Source organism: Bos javanicus, chromosome 2 (assembly GCF_032452875.1).
Source record: "Bos javanicus breed banteng chromosome 2, ARS-OSU_banteng_1.0, whole genome shotgun sequence".
Lineage (NCBI taxonomy): Eukaryota > Metazoa > Chordata > Mammalia > Artiodactyla > Bovidae > Bos > Bos javanicus.
The window spans coordinates 17,802,218-17,824,823 of record NC_083869.1 but is presented as its reverse complement, the minus strand read 5'-3'; the positions used below and the strand labels follow the sequence as shown (position 1 = coordinate 17,824,823).

General features: G+C 38.4%; 1 protein-coding gene and 1 non-coding gene across 5 annotated transcripts in view; one reads left to right on the top strand and one right to left on the bottom strand.

Annotated features, from left to right (window-relative positions):
* The window catches only part of SESTD1 (SEC14 and spectrin domain containing 1), a 151,066-nt gene that overhangs the window by 24,251 nt on the left and 104,209 nt on the right, over nt 1-22,606 (bottom strand). For all 4 annotated transcript variants that reach the window (XM_061434098.1, XM_061434084.1, XM_061434092.1 and 1 more), the window contains 2 exons: nt 19,283-19,494; nt 5,148-5,270 (listed from right to left, as the gene is read on the bottom strand). In XM_061434098.1, coding sequence (XP_061290082.1) covers nt 5,148-5,270; nt 19,283-19,494 — 335 coding nt within the window. The remainder of the gene's footprint in view (nt 1-5,147; nt 5,271-19,282; nt 19,495-22,606) is intronic.
* Nucleotides 14,975-15,046, top strand: TRNAS-GGA (transfer RNA serine (anticodon GGA)). Its single transcript has one exon. It is a non-coding gene; the product is annotated as a tRNA-Ser (tRNA).

The window sequence follows — 22,606 nt, the reverse complement described above, 5'->3', positions numbered from 1 at the left end:
AGGCCAAAAAGGAGCTGCGTGTTTCAGGAAAGAAGTAAAAAAGGAGGGAGAAGTGGTCACCTTTATTAAAATTTACTGAGAGGTCCAATAAAATAAGGACTGAAATTCTGATAAGAGTGGGAAGGACATAAATCCTGATCAGAGTGAATTAAAAAAAGAATGGGAATTGGGAAGATAGAGTATAGCCAAAGGGAAGATTTTTAAAATGTTAATTTATATTAATTTATATATTATTTATTATATTACTTTATATTAAAATGCACATATCTTGAGCATATATTTTGTTTTTAATGTAAAATACAATATTTGTACATCGGTGGAAATAATCCAGCTGAAAACGGAGTCTTCTCCAACACCACAGTTCAAAAGCATCAATTCTTCGGTGCTCAGCTTTCTTCACAGTCCAACTCTCACATCCATACATGACCACTGGAAAAACCATAGTCTTGACTAGATGGACCTTTGTTTGCAAAGCAATGTCTCTGCGTCTGAATATGCTATCTAGGTTGGACATAACTTTCCTTCCAAGGAGTAAGCGTCTTTTAATTTCATGGCTGCAATCACCATCTGCAGTGATCTTGGAGCCCCAAAAATAAAGTCTGACACTGTTTCCCCATCTATTTGCCAAGAAGTGATGGGACCAGATGCCATGATCTTAGTTTTATGAATGTTAAGCTTTAAGCCATCATTTTTACTCTCTTCTTTCACTTTCATCAAGAGGCTTTTTAGTTCTTCACTTTCTGCCATAAGGGTGGGTCATCTGCATATCTGAGGTTATTGATATTTCCCCCGGCAATCTTGATTCCAGCTTGTGCTTCTTCCAGCCCAGCATTTCTCAAGACGTACTCTGTATATAAGCTAAACAAGCAGGGTGACAATATACAGCCTCGATGTGCTCCTTTTCCTATTTGGAACCAGTCTGTTGTTACATGTCCAGTTCTAACTGTTGCTTCCTGACCTGCATACAGGTTTCTCAAGAGGCAGGTCAGGTGGTCTGGTATTCCCATCTCTTTCAGAATTTCCCACAGTTTATTGTGATCCACACAGTCAAAGGCTTTGGCATAGTCAATAAAGCAGAAACAGATGTTTTCCTGAACTTTCTTGCTTTTTCCATGATCCAGCGGATGTTGGCAATTTGATCTCTAGTTCCTCTGTCTTTTCTAAAGCCATCTTGAACATCTGGAAGTTCATGGTTCACATATTGCTGAAGCCTGGCTTGGAGAATTTTGAGCATTACTTTACTAGCATGTGAGATGAGTGCAACTGTGTGGTAGTTTGAATGTTCTTTGGCGTTGCTCTTCTTTGGGACTGGAATGAAAACTGACCTTTTCCAGTCCTGTGGCCACTGCTGAGTTTTCCAAATTTGCTGGCATATTGAGCGCAGCACTTTCACAGCATCATCTTTCAAGATCTGAAATAGCTCAACTGGAATTCCATCACCTCCACTAGCTTTGTTCGTAGTGATGCTTTCTAAGGCCTACTTGACTTCACACTCCAGGATGTCTGGCTCTAGGTGAGTGATCACACCATCGTGATTATCTGGGTCGTGAAGATCTTTTTTGTATAGTTCTTCTGTGTATTCTTGCCACCTCTTCTTAGTATCTTCTGCTTCTGTTAGGTCTTATCATTTCTGTCCTTTAAGGAGCCCATCTTTGCATGAAATGTTCCCTTGGTATCTCTGATGTTCTTGAAGAGATCTCTAGTCTTTCCCATTCTGTTGTTTTCCTCTATTTCTTTGCATTGATTGCTGAGGAAGACTTTCTTCTCTCTCCTTGCTATTCTTTGGAACTCTGCATTCAGATGCTTATATCTTTCCTTTGCTCCTTTGCTTTTTGCTTCTCTTCTTTTCACAGCTATTTGTAAGGCCTCCCCAGCCAGCCATTTTGCTTTTTTGCATTTCTTTTCCACGGGGATGGTCTTGATCCCTGTCTCCTGTATAATGTCATGAACCTCCGTCCATAGTTCATCAGGCACCCTGTCTATCAGATCTAGTCTCTTAAATCTATTTCTCACTTCCACTGTATAATCATAACAGATTTGATTTAGGTCATACCTGAATGGTCTAGTGGTTTTTCCCTACTTTCTTCAATTTAAGTCTGCGTTTGGCAACAAGGAGTTCATGATCTGAGCCACAGTCAGCTCCCAGTGTTGTTTTTGCTGACTGTATGGAGCGTCTCCATCTTTGGCTGCAAAGAAGATAATCAATCTGATTTTTGTGTTGACCATCTGGTGATGTCCATGTGTAGAGTCTTCTCTCGTGTTGTTGGAAGAGGGTGTTTGCTATGACCAGTGCATTCTCTTGGCAAAACTCTATTAGCCTTTGCCCTGCTTCATTCTGTATCCCAAGACCAAATTTGCCTGTTACTCCAGGTGTTTCTTGACTTCCTATTTTTGCATTCCAGTCCTCTATAATGAAAAGGACATCTTTTTTGGATGTTAGTTCTAAAAGGTCTTGTAGGTCTTCATAGAACCATTCAACTTCAGCTTCTTCAGTGTTACTGGTTGGGGCATAGACTTGGATTACTGTGATATTTGCCTTGGAAACGAAGAGAGATCATTCTGTCATTTTTGAGATTGCATCCAAGTACTGCATTTCGGATTCTTTTGTTGACCATGATGGCTACTCCATTTCTTCTAAGGGATTCCTGCCCACAGTGGTAGATATAATGGTCATCTGAGTTAAATTCACCCATTCCAGGCCATTTTAGTTCACTGATTCCTAGAATGTCAATGTTCACTCTTGCGATCTCCTCTTTGACCACTTCCAATTTGCCTTGATTCATGGACCTAACATTCCAGGTTCCTATGCAATATTGCTCTTTACAGCATCGGACCTTGCTTCTATCACCAGTCACATCCACAACTGGGTATTGCTTTTGCTTTGGCTCCATCCCTTCATTCTTTCTGGAGTTGTTTCTCCACTGATCTCCAGTAGCATACTGGGCACCTACCAACATGGGGAGTTCTTCTTTCAGTATCCTATCATTTTGCCTTTTCATAGTGTTCATGGGGTTCTCAAGGCAAGAATACTGAAGTGGTTTGCCATTCCCTTATCCAGTGGACCACATTCTGTCATATTAGTAGGATTTTACTACTAATATTAGTAGTTAATTAATATTTACTACTAATAGGATTTAACTACGTATTAGTAGGATTTTAATTTTCCATATATTGGTACTGAAAATCCTTATTGATTTGGGATTGTTTTAGCTTTATTTCTAAATTATGCTTTTATAAAGAATCTAAAATTTAGTGTTTAACAGATTGCTTTAACCCAAAATGGGATATTAAAAGTTTCTCCAACTTCTGCCCATATTAAGCAATCAATATACTAGAAATCTGTCAGTTTCAGAAGACCTGAACAATTCCAATATATCCTTTAAAGTGCTGACTTTTATTTACCAAAAGAAAATTTTTAATATTAGAACATCTTAAACATCATAAGCTAATCTTTGCATCTTGCATCAACCAACTACTTCTCAAGGTGACAATGCAGTGCCACCTATTGGTTAAAACACTGCAATTCAAGTTTTGCTTTTTATAACTAAGGATTTTTTTTTTCTTAGTATTTTCGATCTCTGGTTGGTTGACTCCTCAGATGTATGTGGAACCTGTGAATATGGAAGGGAACCCCAGTCCAGTACTCTTGCCTGGAGAATCCCATGGACGGAGGGGCCTGGTGGGCTGCAGTCCATGGGGTTGCTAGGAGTCAGACACGACTGAGTGACTTCACTTTCACTTTTCACTTTCATGCATTGGAGAAGGAAATGGCAACCCACTCCAGTGTTCTTGCCTCGAGAATCCCAGGGACGGGGGAGCCTGGTGGGCTGCCATCTATGGGGTCACGCAGAGTCGGACACGACTGAAGCGACTTTGCAGCAGCAGTACAGTATATATCTTGTCTTTGCAATGTTCCTAATTAGTACATGAAAGTGACCTAAAAATAAAATTCTATAATTGAAAAATCTAAATATTTGCAGATGAAACCACCCTTATGGCAGAAAGTGAAGAAGAATTAAAGAGCCCCTTGATGAAAGTGAAAGAGGAGAGTGAAAAAGTTGACTTAAAACTCAGAAAACTAAGATCATGGCACTGGTCCTATCACTTCATGGCAAATAGATGGGGAAACACTGGAAACAGTGGCTGACTTTATTTTGCGGGGGGGAGGTCCAAAATCACTGCAGATGGTGACTGCAGCCAGTTAAAAGACACTTATTCCTTGGAAGGAAAGTTATAACCAACCTAGACAGCATATTAAAAATCAGAGATGTTACTGTGTCAACAAAGATCCCTCTAGTCAAGGCTATGGTTTTTCCAGTGGTCATTTATGGGTGTGAGAGTTGGACTGTGAAGAACAGCTGAGCAGTGAAGAATTAATGCTTTTGAACTATGGTGTTGGAGAAGACTCTTGAGAGTCCCTTGGACTGCAAGGAGATTCAACCAGTCCATCCTAAAGGAAATCAGTCCTGAATATTCATTGGAAGGACTGATGCTGAAGCTGAAACTCTAATACTTTGGCCACCTGATGGGAAGAACTGACTCATTTGAAAAGACCCTGATGCTGGGAGGGATTGGGGGCAGGAGGAGAAGGGGATGACAGAGGAACAGATAGTTGGATGGCATCACTGACTCAGTGGACATGAGTTTGGGTAAACTCTGGCAGTTGGTGATGGACTGGGAAGCCTGGCGTGCTGCGGTTCCTGGGGTCGCAAACAGTCGGAGACGACTGCGCAACTGAACTGAATGGAAGTATTTTATGCATTTCATAGGTTCCAACGTGATTTTTTTCCTTTTATGCTGAAGAAAAAATGTTCAATGATTTGTATTTAACTTACAGCTCCTGTTCCTGAGATAATACTTTTAAAATTCAAGACTACAGATGAAGGTTCTATTTATGTACTATGACTCTTTCTTCTGTTACTGTAGTCTTAAAAATTTCACATGAATTGTGTTTCTAAACTGAAAACCGAAACCAAACATCTAATGAATATGTACAGAGTGATCAAGTGCTATCAATGTACTTGATAACCATACTGTACTTTATGACCCTAAATCAAAGTATATAGCAACTTGTCACTCAGCACCACACATGCTATGAATTATCGTTGATTACAGCACTGTAACTTGCAGAGGAAAGAGCGTCTCACACTGTGCTGGCTCTCGATCTCTTCGTGCTTCTGCTGTAGGGCTTGGGAAGCCCGGATGGAGTCTCCAATTCCCCACTGGGCTCTCAGCTGCTCTGATCCAGGCCCTTCAAGCCAATTCACAACCTATGAATGGAAGTTGAGATGAAATTTTAAAATAATCAAAAACCTTTCAAGCTTTCATTCTAATTGGTTTACCCCTCCCAAAGTTCCTCAAGTATTTTTAATTTAAATTCTATTTTATTGAACATTGCATTTTATTGTATATAGTAAATGTTTCTTTTGGAACTATACAGCTATAATGTGACAACTTTTCCAAACTTAAATTTGATAAAATGTACACCAGAGCATCGTAGGCTTTCAGCTACCTGATTATCTGCCAGTTAAAAAAATCTGGGATGCTCCTATAAGATAGGATTAAAAACTAACTTATGATGATAAGAAAATCAGAGAACTACAGGATTTAAAATTGGAAGGATTTGTGAAATTTTTTATCTAATAAGAAAAGTGACTTTCAGAAAGACTAAGTGACTTGTTCAAGGTAATAGAATTCATTATTTAGTAACTAAGAGTCACATGTCTTGACTCATCATCTAGAGTTCTTTCCAAAGCATCGAAAAAACAGAATGAATTAACAGATAAAAAGATAAAATATTTTTCTCACTTTGAAAATTAAAAAACAGAATTATACTACTGCAATGCACTCTAGGTGTCTGAAAGACCATCTAAAGTCCCGTTGGCACCAAGTCTACTCAGAAAGATATAGGGAGGGGACTAGTTTGCCAAAAGAGCAGCACTGGGTGTTTCTCTTTTGCTAGGTCCCTGAAGCAGTCCATCAGTTCAGGAGATGAGATCCATATGGGATAGATATGGGAGACACTCTATTAAAACCTCACACCACACAAGTGTCATGCCCATTGTAAAAGTCACTGAGATCAAAGATGTGCAAAGTTATGCCTTCCATCAAGTTATTAACAGATCTTCCAATCCAGATCCAGAATAATTTTTATTACAAACAATATTGCTGACATAATAACACAGCTGACATTGTAATTTTCATCAAGTTTTCAAGAGAATAGAGCTAGACAGTTAAGATCAAAATCTCATGCAGAAGAAGATCAAATTCACATGCAGAAGAAAAATGGGTTTTGCTTACTCTACCCACAAACACATATACTCTAAAACCAGATAGACACAGGGAAGTAATTCTAACAGAAAAACATATTACCCAGCTCTACCAAGCTAAATTATTATTTAGAAAGCTAAATTCAAAACAGAAATTCAACAACAGATATATGGTTATGTCCTAAATCTTAACTCAGCATAGCTCCCCAGAAATGAATGAGTCAAACATGCTTAAGAGACTAAGCAGGCATGCACACACACACGCATGCACACACACACAGCAAAGTAATACTAGAGACTCAGTGAGACAGGCTTATCTAATCACAGACCTATAGTGCATTCCATAGCTGCTACCAGGCTAATATGTATTTATTTTAAAATCTAAGAATTTATGTAGTTTTAATAATTATACAAAAGCACCGCATCATACCTGCCCCCTGAGAAACCTGTATGCAGGTCAAGAAGCAACAGTCAGACCAGACATGGAACAACGGACTGGTTCAAAATTGGGAAAGGAGTACGTCAGGGCTGTATATTGTCATCTTACTTATTTAACTTATATGCAGAGTACATCATGTGAAATGCCAGGCTAGATGAAGCTCAAGTTGAAATCAAGACTGCTGGGAGAAATACCAATAACCTCAGATATGCAGATGACACCATCCTTGCGGCAGAACATGAAGAGGAACTAAAGAGACTCTTGATGAAGGTGAAAGAGGAGAGTGAAAAAGCTGGCTTAAAACTCAACATTCACAAAACAAAGATCATGGCATCTTGTACCATCACTTCATGGTAAACAGATGGAGAAAAATGGAAAACAGTGACAGATTTTATTTTCTTGGGACTCCAAAATCACTGAGGATGGTGACTGAAGCCATGAAATTAAAAGACGCTTGCTCCTTGCAAGAAAAGCTGTGACAATTCTAGACAGGGTATTAAAAGGCAGAGACATCACTTTGCCCAATAGGTCCATATAGTTAAAGCTATGCTTTTTCCAGTAGTCAGGTACATATGTGAGAGTTGGACGATAAAGAAGGCTGAGTGCTGAAGAAGTGATGCTTTTGAACTGTGGTCCTAGAGAAGACTCCTGAGAGTCCCCTGGACAGCAAGGAGATTCAACCAGTCCATCCTAAAGGAAATCAGTCCTGAATATACATTGGAAGGACTGATGCTGAAGCTCCAATACTCTGGCCACCTGATGTGAAGAGGTGATTCATTGGAAAAGACCCTGATACTGGGAAAGACTAAAGGCAGGAGAAGAAGGTGAGATGGTTGGATGGCATTACCGACTCAATGGACATGAGTTTGAACAAACTCCAGGATCTAGTGAAGGACAGGGAAGCCTGGCGTGCTGCAGTCCATGGGATTGCAAAGAGTCAGACACGACTGAGCGACTGAACAATAACAACAACCCCAACCTGAGGAATAATCATGTGTATTTCCTTTCATTAACTTTTCACATGCATTTCATTTTCATGTGCTACTCCAGATTTAAGTGCTGTAGTTGATTCTCATAGAATACAAGTAATCTCTCTCTTGGGCTCTTCACTTTCATGTGGCTATAGTTGTTATAATTTTCAGTGGCTCTAAACCTCTTTCTTAAGACGGCCAACCTCCTTGTCTGCCTCACCCTCTTGATCTCTCATTTGTCCAACCAAACCATCCAATCAACCAACACTACTAAGAGCTAAGCAGGTAATGTCCTACATCAAATAACTATTACACCTGTTTTCACAGTGCCAGTTCTCTACTGTTGAGCATCTAAGTAATTTAAACATAAGTGTTATACAGCAGTTATGCAACAGAATTTTTCTCCAATCCTCTATTGTTTCCTTAGAAAATGTTTTCATTGACATCCTGGGTCCAATGATCTTGTAATGTTAATGGCTAATATAAATACATTATAAAATTACTCTCTAAAACACTTCTGTATGAAACATTCATGTCATGAAAGCTTTAACTGAAAATAAACATTCACAACATATATATATATACTATTGCTTTAATTTGTTTATAATTTTTATTTTCTGAGATTCTTAGTGCAATTTATTGAGAAACACCTACACAGGAGCTCTGGGAGAAATTGTATCTGACAACCAAAATATTTTTTGCCATTTCCAAAAATCTCTTGTAATGGGGTTCTTGCCCTCAGTTACTTCAACCTTAATGGAAGAGATGAGATGGGTAAATAGTCAAGCAAAACAATGTAGCAATGATTACATTTAATTTGAAATCATTTATGTTTATCACACAACTGGGTTAGAGATGGTAACTAAGAAAAAAACTAGTTAGAGCATAAGAATGTTGGTAAATTCCTAGGTGTATGATACTAAGTTGACTAAAATTAGGGGAAAGTTAAGTAGATGTGATTTATTTTTTGATTTTATATTTTTCTAACATAGATTGGTTTGAAAAAAAAAAAAAGAGTAAGACTTACTGTTTGTTAATAACCAGAGGGGAAAAGCAGAACAACATACTAAATAAAAATCTTTTCATGTGGACTTAATACTCATCTTTGTTGGAATCTCTCTCCCAGTGTGGCTCTGTGTAGCATTCAGGATGCAATGTGACTGGCTGGCATGGCATACAATGGCATACGATGTCATGGACAATGGGCCCTTGCCTATGCATCACCATCTCCTCCTTCACCCGAGCCCAGCCTGTGCATCCAGTGCTCCTCAAGGGTGCTGCTCTCTCACTGGTCTTGCTTTAATATGGGCTGTCCTGCTGCCTGAAATCTTTGAGCCCCTTCTCTTCCTGACCTCTTTCTCATCTTTCAAGATTCATCTCATGCTGATGATTTTGGTCTTACGTTTTCTACTGAACTGTTTATTTTTCTTTTGATCTATTTTTAAAAATGAGTTGTTTTTCATTTCCAAGGGCCTGGATGCTTCTGATTTGTCTGAACTTACACTGTTGATTTCTGGATGTCAAACAAATCCAAATAAAAACAATATTCTTGTGATTACTCTTGTTATTTCTTTTTAATTTTGAAACTTCCTACATAATAAAAATACTTTAAAAAGCATTATTATAAATTACACATTTTAAAGTTATAATGTGGAGCAATATTCTCAAGCCAAAATCCCTCAGAGTCATTTTTTGCTCCTTTTTTTCCTCTTATATCCTGTGTATCTGATACCCTTAGAATCCTGTTGTTTTGACTTTCAAAATAAAACTGCATCTAAGCCTGTTTCAGGCCTTACCGAGATCCCTGTGGCAGCCTCCCAACCAGGCTTTCTGTTTCTGGTTTTGCACTCTACGTAGCTGACTATCGCTTTTAAAATACTTCCATCAAGTTCAAAAGAAAAATCTCTTTAGGTGTGTTTCTAAATATTAGAATAAATAAATTGTGAATGTTTGCTTACTAATAATATGCCATTCTTTCAGGATTTATCTTTTGGTGCCTGTCCCCTTTTTTGTCCTAGTATCTTAAATATTAATATATTCATAGCTTCCACCTTTTCTACAAGGTTTTAGTACTAGAGAGCAAAAACTCAAAAACAAAAAAAGTTTAAGTATTATTTTTGACTCACTGGAATAATCTTGCAGCCATGATTTTCTTTGTTAAATTCATGCTTTCAGAGTCCTAAATTCATCTGCAAACCCCTAGCAGCAGAAGCTCTTTAGAATACAATGTTCCTCAACATCTCCACTTTCTCTGCTTTACTCTTTTGTATGAGCTGGTTTTGAAGGGGCAGGGTACTAGGCTCCTGTTTGTGTCCACCAGCCTGTGCAAAGTATCCCTCTTTCATGAGACACAGATAAGCAGTTCAGTCTGGAGAAAGCACTGAACATGACTCTGAAATCTGAATTCTGGCTCTGCCCCAGGAGGTGAAAGACTCTGGTCCATCACATCTAAGACGTGTCAATGCTACCTACTGTACGGGACTGTTGTCACAATTACAGTCATTATACATAAGATACTTGAGCACAGAGGATGGTATGAACAGTGTTAGTCTCTTTGCTTTTCTCACTTGTTCTGAAGGAAAAAGTTCCTTCTGTTAATCACTCTTTATAAACTTTGTCTCACATCTACATTTTTACAATAAAATCCATGTATTTCTTAAGCAAATTCCTGAACTGTTTTATTCTATGCTTTTAAAAAACGGAAAGAAGAAGAGAAAGTTTGGGGCTTCCTTGGTGGTGCAGTGGTTAAAAAGCTGCCTTGCAATGCAAGGGACACCAGTGCAATCCCTGGTCCAGGAAGAAGCCTGAGCACAACTACTAACTCCACACTCTAGAGCCGGTGAACCTGGACTACTGAGCTCGCGTGCTGCGACTGCTGAGGCATATGCACCCAGACCTTGTCTGCAACAAGAGGAGCCACTGCAATGAGCAGCGCGCACACGACAAGGAGTAGCTGTCGCTCCCTGCAGCTAGAGGAAGACCGAGTGCGGCAATGAAGACTCCATAACATCCTCCCCCTAAATAAATAAATCTAAAAAAAAAAAAGAGAGTAAGTTTTAAGTAAGAGCATTTAAGTAAGTTTTAAGTAAGTGCATGTAAACACTTTGAAACAGGTTTCCATTCGCTTGGGGGGACTCATCTGCTTCTCATTTATTATGATGTATTATGAATATAAAAGCTATATAATAGCATTTAAGTATTTTAAACAAGTGGTAAATTATTTCACTGAAAATATCTAAATTCTAAAAAATAAGGATGGAATGAAAATAACTCAAAAATTTTAACTGATGTTAAAATGTACATTATTTTTAAAAACCTAAGACAATATTAAACATTTAAACTTAAAAGACTCTAGAAAACATGTAAACTCTAGAAACAAAAGAAAAAGGTTAATATAAATCATGATAACTTGGGAAAAACAACTCATCAGCAGAGAACTTTCAAAGGGCCATAAATTTAAAAATAAACTTTAAGTAGAGCAAAGACATCTCTTTGGCATGCACACACACACAAACTCAGTTACACAGTCACATGTATATATAGTTTTAATGTATGCTCAAAGTAATTTCCCTTAGAATGCACCATCAGTAACAGGCACACCATAAATGTATGACTATTTCTAATAAAAATGATGCAAACTGAGGTTGATGCCCCAGTAAACAAGTGTATTTAAATCCATTAATGATGGCGGTTTGCCAAAATGGGTTTGTAAAACTTCATTTCAATCAGGACCTATTGCTCAGTTGATATGAATATTAAAGCAAGCACAGTTTCATGTACAATCCTTATCAATGTAACCTCTCAAATGGTTACCTTTATACGCAAAGTATAACCTTGGAGATGTGCTCTTAAAATCCACCATGATAAGTGTCTGAAGAGGCCAAAAATGCATGTGACTATTTAACATTTATTCCCAGCCAGGCTGACTTCCAAAAACCACATGAGAGAATTTCTAGATGTATGTGAGGTTAAAACAGGCAGAAGAGCATATCAAGCAAATGTGAAGCATCTGGCCAGAAGAAAGAATACAGAGAACTGGGATCACAGCCTCCAGTGGCATACTTATGCAACTGAGAGTGTAGCCTATTTGCATCTATGGTCCCTTTCTACAAAGGAAGAAAATCACACGGATGATTCTAGAAACATTTGCAATGCCAGTCAAAATTACTGCCGTAATCAATAATCAGAATAACAATAGCTTATTTCAGTGATATGGTATCACCTCTTATCCAGAAGCATGTGAAATCTCATTTTAAAATGTAGTGGCAGCAACACAGAATACTTCTGCATTCCATATGAAGTCTAATGCTACCAATCTGAACTGTGGAGAATAAGTGACGGATAACTGCAATGGCTACTATTTATCATACAGTTCATCTACTATAGCTATTGGTTTCTTTTTCATTATGTTCTGTTTTCAGTGATAAGTCACTAAAAAAAGAAATCTGGAAAATGTCAACTGTCATTAATTCTACATAAGCAGAGGTAGTCACCTTTATGATTATTTTTACATAAACAAGAAATTTCATTTCCCCCAAATTTGCAAGGTTGAAGATGGTAGTTTATACTGCGTGTGCTGACATGATATGTTACTAAATAGCTAAACTTAAGTAATCATTTTGGCAAGAAAAATAGATCTTTCCCTAAAATGTTACCTGTGAAAAACAAAATGTAGAAAACATCACATGATGAATATTAATTTTCTAATTTACCTGTAATGCTCATAAAAAAAACGGAATTGAAATGAGGGTGTTTTTAACAACAATCTCATTGCCATCATCACCATCATTTTAAGAATCCTCATCTCTTTTCTCTAAGTTTCTTTACTCTTTATCCATTTGAGCTGGTCCATCATTTCAAAAATGCACTAACACCTTTGCCCCTGATCCCACAGAGCAAAGCACAATGCTGGAGGAATCCCATCATCCACATTCTCTGGTGCCTGCATGTTAACAGCCAGCCACGTATTCACAGGAACAGGCCAGAAAGTTTCCACCGTAAAGTTAAGGCCAACACTACCTAAAAACACATCTATACTTCCATGGTAATTTCACTCTTACAATCTCCACCAAAAAAAAAAAAAAATTCTCAATCATTTCCACTCCATTTAAACCTCTAATCATCTTTAACCACTGTCCTTTCCAACCCTGCCCTGCCTCCAAACCTCTACCACAAAGCAGATCACATTTGTCTCTTACCTTAAAAAACACACTTCATCACTCAGGAACTCAGTCATCTTCTTAATGCCTGACATACACAGAGGCAACTCTGAATTCATCCCACCCACTTCCCTCCTGTTACAATGGAGTTCTCTCTCTTCCATTCTAAAGCTAATCCCTTCAGTTCTGCTTTGGAGTCCATTCACTTCCACCTTGTTACAAATTTGATAGTATTAATTATTCTTTCTCTCTTTCATATTCAACTCCTCCCTCCAAACAGAAACTCTCCTCCTCCAAACTAAGCCTCTTAGTTTTCTGTATTACAAAAACAGACAAACGAACTGCACTTGATTCCCGCTGGAGGCTGAACTGTGCCCTCAAGCCCCCCCCTCCCCAATACGGTGACATCCTAAGCCCCAGTACTTCAGGATGTAACGAGTATTTATTTGAAGACAGGGTTCTTTAAAGAGGCAGTTAAATTAAAATAAGGTTATTAAAGTGGGCCCTAATCTGACTGGTGTTCTTAAAAGGCAAAAAAGTTCAAACAGAGGCAGGTATAGAAGGAAGATGATGAGAGGAAACGGAGAAGAAGGCTACAGCATGCCAAGGAGAGGGGCCTGGCACAGATCATTCCCTCACGGTCCTCAGGTAGAATCAACACTACTAACTCCCTGATCTTGGGCTGTTAGCCTCTAGAACAAAGAGAAAACAAATTTCTCAAGTCCGCTAGTCTGTAGTATTTCAATACAGCACACCTAGCTAATTAACACACTCCCGCTTCTAGTCATTGCTCTATTTCTCATCTTTCCTCCAGAGAAAACATTCTCCATGAGTTCTCTACACTCGGCGTCTACCACATTCCACTCTCATACCTGAGTTCACTCCAATGTGCTCCTGGCCCTGCCACTGCCAGCGCTGCCATCACCAACAACCTGGATCTTACGGATTCTTAGTGGATGCGTTAAAGTCGTCCTCTTATTCCGGCCTTTCAGCAGCATTTGAGAGGGTTCCCAACTCCTTCCCTGACATATTTTCTTCTTTGGGCTTTCACGATACACAGCTCTTTATAATTTTCTTCTTCATCTGTGACCAATCCTTCACTGCCTTCTCTTCAGGAATATGCTCCTCTATCTTGTCATTAACTGCTGGAGTTTCTCAAAGCTCAGTTAAAAAGCCCTCCTCTCATCTACTTAGCTCTTTTCCGGGACAACTCTCACCCCATGAATGTTTTAATTACTATTCATACACAGATGACACACAAGCCCAGATTTCTCATTTCTGGACCTGTTTGGGACTACCTTTATATATCTTTTCTTAGATGTCTCAAAGTCCCCTGAAATGTCTGCTAAGTCACTTCAGTCGTGTCCGACTCTGTGCGACGCCATAGACGGCAGCCCACTAGGCTCCCCCATCCCTGGCGTTGTCCAGGCAAGAACACTAAACATGTCTAAAATCAAACTCATGATTTTCCACACCTTTTCCCTCTGCACATAAACCCAAGCCCTGTCCAATGTTCCCTAACTAGAGGACACCACCATCCATTAAGTCCTGCAAGTCAGAAATGCTTCATCTCTGATACTGTCTTCTTTCTCAACCTTCCTCCCTTCACTGTCCTTGGGACTTGGCATGGTTGCAGTTTTACAATTATTTCTGTAATTATGTAACCATGTACCAAAAAGTGGGACCCTGTCTGTTTTTACTCACCATTACATTCCACCGGGCACAATGTCACACTACTGTATAATAGGTACTCATTTTCTTTTAATGGATGAGAAAATGCTATTATTAATAAAAACTCATCATGTGCCAAGCACTAAACACTTATTAAATCTTCTTAATCTCTGTTAACAGCCCTATTAAGTAGGTATTATTATTACTGTTGCTGTTCTCCTCAGTTTACTGAGGAGGAAGCTAGGGCGCTGAGAAGTACACATCCTTCCCAAGATCAACTTGGATGTGGTAGAAGAAGGCAGACCCAGGTGACCAGGGCACTTTATACCGCTATGCTATTCCATCTTTATGGTTTTCAAAGCTACTCTCAAGCTACTTCGCTAAACTTTATCTGAGTTTAATAAAAGGTATCTTTAATTTATGAATATATCACATAGAAAAAGTTATATATAATTAACACACACTTCCCTGGTGGCTCAGAGGTTAAAGCGTCTGCCTGGAAAGCAGGAGACCTGGGTTCGATCCCTGGGTCGGGAAGATCCCCTGGAGAAGGAAAAGGCAACCCACTCCAGTACTCTTGCCTGGAGAATCCCATGGAGGGAGGAGCCTGGTAGACTACAGTCCATGGGGTCACAAAGAGTCGGACATGACTGAGCAACTTCACTTTTCTTTCAGAAATCTTCAGTTTGTATGTCATTATCATGAGATAAAGCCAAAATCATTTTGCCTGGAATTCAAGATCGTCCATGATCCAATTCTGTCCTTCCTTTCAAGCCTTCTTCCCCGTGATTCCCTAATGCTCTAGTCAGGGGTCAGCAAACTAGTGCCTGCAGGACAATTCTAGCCTGCCACTTCTTTTTACTTTTTAATAATCTAATCTTACTTTTTATTTATTTTTTATTTTGGCCACATCCATGATATGTAGGATTTAGTTCCTTGCATTTTGGCCACACCCATGACATGCAGGATCTTAGTTCCTTGACCAGGGATCAAACCGGTGCCCTGGGCACTAGAAGCACAGAGTCTTAACCACTGGACTGTCAAGCAAGTCCCCACTTGTTCTTATAAATAAAGTTTTACTAGAGCACAGCCAAACACATTTGTTTACATAATGAATATGCATTACAACAGCAGTTAAACAGCCACAGCTGCAAGAAAACTGTATGAACCAAACAGCCTAAACATTTACTATTTGGCCCTTCACAGAACAAGTTTTCCAACAGCTGAACGAGAATTCTAGACTAGAATCTAGTTCACTGGGAATAAATGAAATAGCTACCACTAGCTGAGTGCTGGGTTCTTTCAACAAAACTTTCAAAAGAGGTCCTGTTATCCCTGTTTTATATGTGAAAGAAAGAAGGAAGAGAAAGAGAGAGAGGAAGGGGAAAAAGAAGGAAGTGAAACAGGTTCAGGTCGTAAAAAGGTGACCAGGCTCTCACAGCAAATATATGGAGGAACGGGGATTCAACTCATGCTCACGGACCAGGCTTCATGATTACGGGCCGAACAGGTCCTGGGACCTACGGCTGGCTTTTTCTTCAGCAGATCCTGGGATTTAATGCTGTTATTATTTACTAATGCGATCCTTTCTCCTCCACAGGATGCCAATGCTCCTTTAAAACTTAAAGTAGAGGTTACCCATTCTTGGGGATAAACTCACGCACTGCCTTTTTCCACTAAGTCTTACCAGATCTCCTGCTACCAGAGGAATGATCCACCCTATGAATGCACTGCAGTCATTTCCTCAGGACACCTAACTCTCTCTCCCCTCTTAAACTTAGTATAGCAAAACCCAAATTTATATCCTTCAGAAAAAACACAAGGTGTTTTATATAATAAATACTTAACAAATACTTATCTAATGAATGAATCCATATTAAAAACACTGGGACACTTCTAATCTGGATTGTCAAAGTGGAAAATTTAAGATTTACTTCTTAATAATTCAGCAAATGAAAATCCAAAATGTAGCCTAAATACAGAAATATCTTCCTAAGTACTGATTTTTAGTGTTTTTAGCCTACTTATAAAAATCAATTTGAAAAAGAAATAAAACTTTCTAAGTATTAAATATAGTTCATGCTATCAGTACCATACAGTAACGAAATAATATTACAGTTAATATATCACACATCACCATTTCAGTAGGACAGAAAACCTCTTCATAACGCCCAAATTAACAACAAAAAAAAAACAATGTTATTAGAAATTTAAAGTAAATTCACGGCGAACAATAAAATGTTATTTATTACAAGACTACAAAGACCACAACAGATGTTCTGAATACCTATTTTTGAAGCTCATTCTGATACAGTAACCTGAGTGCTCAACATCATCACTGTAGAAATAATATGATTTAAATGTCAATACTAATTGACCAAAGGGTCAATACTGAAATCAAACTGATTATATGCTTTTCAGCCAAAGATGGACAAGTTCTATACAGTCAGCAAAATCAAGACCAGGAGCTGACGGTGGCACAGATCATGAACTCATTGCCAAATTCAGACTTAAATTGAAGAAAGTAGGGAAAACCACTAGACCATTCAGGTATGACCTAAATCAAATCCCTTATGATTATACAGTGGAAGTGGGAAATAGATTCAAGGGATTAGATCTGACAGAGTGCCAGATGAACTATGGATAGAGGTTCATGACACTGTATAGGAGGCAGGGATCAAGACCATCCCCATGGAAAAGAAATGCAAAAAAGCAAAATGGCTGTCTGAAGAGGCCTTACAAATAGCTGTGAAGAGAAGAGAAGTGAAAGGCAAAGGAGAAAAGGAAAGATATAAGCATCTGAATGCAGAGTTCCAAAGAATAGCAAGGAGAGATAAGAAAGCCTTCCTCAGCAGTCAATGCAAAGAAATAGAGGAAAACAACAGAATGGGAAAGACTAGAGATCTCTTCAAGAAAATTAGATACAAAGGGAACATTTCATGCAAAGATGGGCTCAATAAAGGACAGAAATGGTATGGACCTAACAGAAGCAGAAGATATTCAGAAGAGGTGGCAAGAATACACAGAACTATACAAAAAGATCTTCATGACCCAGATAATCACAACGGTGTGATCACCAACCCAGAGGCAGACATCCTGGAATGTGAAGTCAAGTGGGCCTTAGGAAGCATCACTATGAACAAAGGTAGCAGAGGTGATGGAGTTCCAGTTGAGCTAATTCAAATTCTAGAAGATGATGCTGTCAAAGTGCTGCATCCAATATGCCAGCAAATTTGGAAAACTCAGCAATGGCCACAGGACTGGAAAAGGTCAGTTTTCATTCCAATCCCCAAAAAAGGCAATGCTAAAGAATGCTCAAACTACTGCACAATTGCAGTCATCTCAAACGCTAGCAAAGTAATGCTCAAAACTCTCCAAGCCAGTCTTCAATAGTATGGAACCATGAACTTCCAGATGTTCAAGCTGGATTTGGAAAAGGAAGAGGAACCAGAGATCAAATTGCCAACATTGTTGGATCATCGAAAAAGCAAGAGAATTCTAGAAAAACATCTACTTCTGCTTTATTGACTATGCCAAAGCCTTTGACTGTGTGGATCACAAAACACTATGGAAAATTCTTAAAGAGATGGAAATACCACACCATCTGAAATGCCTCTTGAGAAATGTGTATGCAGGTCAGGAAGGAACAGTTAGAACTGGACATGGAACAACAGACTAGTTTCAAATAGGGAAAGGAGTGTGTCAAGGCTGTATATTGTCACCCTGCTTATTTAATTTCTATGCAGAGTACATCATGAGAAATGCTGGGCTGGAAGAAGCACAAGCTAGAATCAAGATTGCTGGGAGAAATATCAATAACCTCAGATAGGCAGAGGACCTCACCCTTATGGCAGAAAGTGAAGAGGAACTAAAGAGCCTCTTGATTGAAAGAGGAGAGTGAAAAAGTTGCTTTAAGCTCAACATTCAGAAAACTAAGATCATGGCATCTGGTCCCATCACTTCATGGGAAATAGATGGGGAAACCGTGGAAACGGTGACAGCCTTATTTTTTTTGGACTTTATTTTTTTAGTTTTTGGACTCCCAAATCACTGCAGATGGTGACTGAAGCTATGAAATTAAAAGACGCTTGCTCCTTGGAAGAAAAGCTATGACCAATCTAGACAGCATATTAAAGAGCAGAGACATTACTTTGCCAACAAAGGTCCATCTAGTCAAAGCTATGGTTTTTCCAGTAGTCATGTACGGATGTGAGAGTTGGACTGTAAAGAAAGTTGAGTGCCGAAGAACTGATGCTTTGAACTGTGATGTTGGAGAAGACTCTTGAGAGTCCCTTGGACTGCAAGGAGATCCAACCAGTCCATTCTAAAGGAGATCAGTCCTGGGATTTCTTTGGAAGGAATGATGCTGAAGCTGAAACTCCAGTACGTTGGCCACCTCATGCGAAGAGTTGACTCATTGGAAAAGACCTTGATGCTGGGAGGGATTGGGGGCAGGAGGAGAAGGGGACGACAGAGGATGAGATGGCTGGACGGCATCACTGACTCGATGGACGTGAGTCTGAGTGAACTCCGGGAGTTGGTGATGGACAGGGAGGCCTGGCGTGCTGCAATTCATGGGGTCACAGAGTCGGACATGACTGAGCGACTGAACTGAACTGAATTGTAAAAACAGTTTGAATGTCTGGTTTGACATATAAAGCTCTCTATATAGTGTAAATAAGGCTTAGTATAAAATCAGGTACAGAGTAGGAATTACAAAAGAAAACAATTTAGATTTTAAAAAAATTTAATATATTCAAAACAGACACCTACCTGCATCACCTTCTGCTGAATCTCTTCTAACTGTGTACGCTTACTTCGTTGCCTACAAACTTCCTGGTAGCGAGTATATTGCTCTCGCAGTGAATCTAATAATTTCATAACCTGTGGCTGTGCAAGCAGTTCATCATCCATAGGAGACCATGAGACCCCGCCATCTGAGCCATTAAATCGACGCTGCTGTAATTCGGATAACAATTCATGCCCTTTACAAAGGAAAGATACTTACAATTAATATCCATAAAGAAATACAAATCTTATTTCTCAATCTTCTCAATTTTAGTCGCTTGTTTTTAGAATATACCTGCCTATGTTTACCTAACAGGTCTTAAGTACTAAAAAGCAATTTTTCAATTTATATAGAAATAAACAGGAAAACTGCATGTATATATACACATATGGATATACACAATTTAGTTTATCTATACACTATGTTCTGTATCATAACTGTATCATATACAGACAGTCCTTGACTTAGTGATGGTCTGACTTACAATTTTCTGACTTTACAATGTTGCATTCAGTTGAACCCATATTTCAAATTTTGTATTTTTTCTTTTTCTGGGCTAGCAACACGCAGTATGATACTTCTGTGATGCTGGGCAGTGGCAGTGAGCCACAGCTTGCAGTCAGCTACACCATCACGAGGGTAAACACCCGATACACTGACAACCATTCTGTACTCGCACAACTCTTCTGTTTCTCACTTTCAGTACCTTGTTCAATAAATTACATAAGATATTAAACACTGTATTTTTTTTTTCAATGCCATTCTCCCAAATCTTCCCATCCTCTCCCTCTCCCACAGAGTCCATAAGACTGTTCTATACATCAGTGTCTCTTTTGCTGTCTCGTACACAGGGTTATTGTTACCCTCTTTCTAAATTCCATATATATGCGTTAGTATACTGTATTGGTGTTTTTCCTTCTGGCTTATTTCACTCTGTATAATAGGCTCCAGTTTCATCCACCTCATTAGAACTGATTCAAATGTTTTCTTTTTAATGGCTGAGTAATACTCCATTGTGTATATGTACCACAGCTGTCTTATCCATTCATCTGCTGATGGACATCTAGGTTGCTTCCATGTCCTGGCTATTACAAACAGTGCTGCGATGAACATTGGGGTACACGTGTCTCTTTCCCTTCTGGTTTCCTCAGTGTGTTTGCCCAGCAGTGAGATTGCTGGGTCATAAGGCAGTTCTATTTCCAGTTTTTTAAGGAATCTCCACACTGTTCTCCATAGTGGCTGTACTAGTTTGCATTCCCACCAACAGTGTAAGAGGGTTCCCTTTTCTCCACACCCTCTCCAGCATTTATTATTTGTAGACTTTTGGATTGCAGCCATTCTGACTGGTGTGAAATGGTACCTAAACATATGTACTTTTATTTTTTGGTGGTGAAATGGACTGATGATTTTCCTTTTCTTCGCTGGACTGTTGTGCCAACTGCCAGGCTGCCTCCTGCCTTGATGGCCCTGAAGTGGCTGCCTTCTTTCCATCAACTCCCTAACTGCTTCCAGTGAAGCTTAATTGTCCCTCTTCCCCCTTCCAGACCCCTCCAATCACTCCCGAGAAGCCTGACTCAGTTAAACACTGTATTATAAAATGGGCTTTGCTTTAGATGATTCCATCCAACTGTAGGGTAATGTAAGTGTTCTGAACATGTTTAAGGTAGGCCAGACTAAGCTATGACGCTTGGTACTTTAGGTGTATTAAATGCATTTCGACATGATATTTTCAACTTATGATGGGTTTATTAGGATGCAACCACGCTGCAACTCGGGGAAGACCAGTGTCATAAATACATACATACCATATACGTCATACTATATAGTAAATATATAGTATACATATAGCATATATATTTTCTAGATCTAACAATCTTTCTATCACATTCTTGTTGTTATTGGATTCACTGCTCAGGATACTGTGCCATCCAACATTCTTTCCCTTCAGAGCACAATTACAATCTGGGACTTCGTGTCTGATGGTACCAATTAGCATGTTTGTCTGATGGTACTAAACAATACTAAGTAATATGTTGTAGGATTTCAGTATTAATTCATACCCTTAATCATAGCACCTTAGAGAAATGTTGGTGTGTAACAAATGAATGATTAAAGGGACTAAGTCTTCACTACTGGTACAAAATAATATTCAAATAATCTCTACATAAATCTCTACAACATATTAACTGTGAATCATGAGGGGCTATACTAGTGTAAAAATTAAATTCAAAGTTCTTTGATTATAGCAACCTCATGAAGAAAAACAACTCATGCAAAAGAAATTAAAATTATAGAATGTGCAACATCTAAAGCTATACATATAATATTAACAATTTTAAAAGTGAATAAACTATAAATTGTTTTTCTAGGATAATATAACTGTAATTCTTACTAAGAAGCCCAAAATATAGACATTTAAATTCTTTCCTCTTCAATTTTATTAAAGAAAGTGTCCTAAATTTAAATGGCTTTAAATAATATAAACATTTTTTCTTATGATTTAGAGGTTTTTACCAATTACTGAAAAATATCCAAGATTGTTTTAAATGTCTCCATTTTATATTTTCTATCTTTGCTTTATGAGCCAATAACAAACAAAAAGGATTCAGTGACATATAAAGATAATTCTAAAATACAAGTGTAACAGGTGTCTTAATTCAATGGCTTAAGCAACTTTTAAAATATTAAATATAAACATATTAGGTATTTTTAATCTAAAGCAATATTTTTACTGACAGTCTATTTTACCATCTAAACATGTAGTTACTCAGATTACAATTATTTCTTTGTTCTTTCAGGAAGTAAGACCTAAATCATAATAAAAAAACTTAGGAAAACTGAATCTATACAATAAAGATATTCAGAATTTATTTCTTTACTCTTTATCACACTTTATAATTGGAAAAACACCTGTTTTAAAGACTTACGCAAAGTCTTTCTATATATATATACACACATTCTTTACATATATATATGCATTAAAGTCATCAAGTTCAGAATACATATTATTTTTCTATTTTGATGACTGCTACCTTTAATGTTTTCCTTGTGGACATCAATTCCATTACAGAAGCAGCACTATATAATGGTTTCAAAGACCACAGGTGGAAACCAAACTGCCTTGGTTGGAGTACCAAATTTAGCATTGTCAATTGTGCAATCTGCGTAAGTCACTAATCCTATTGCCTCAGTTTCCCCACCTTAACACTGGGATGACAAGAGTGGTGAAGGATAAATGAGTTAGCGCACTTCAAGTGCTTAAAACATTACCTGCTAGAGGACTAGAAGTATGCCCTATTACTAGAAAA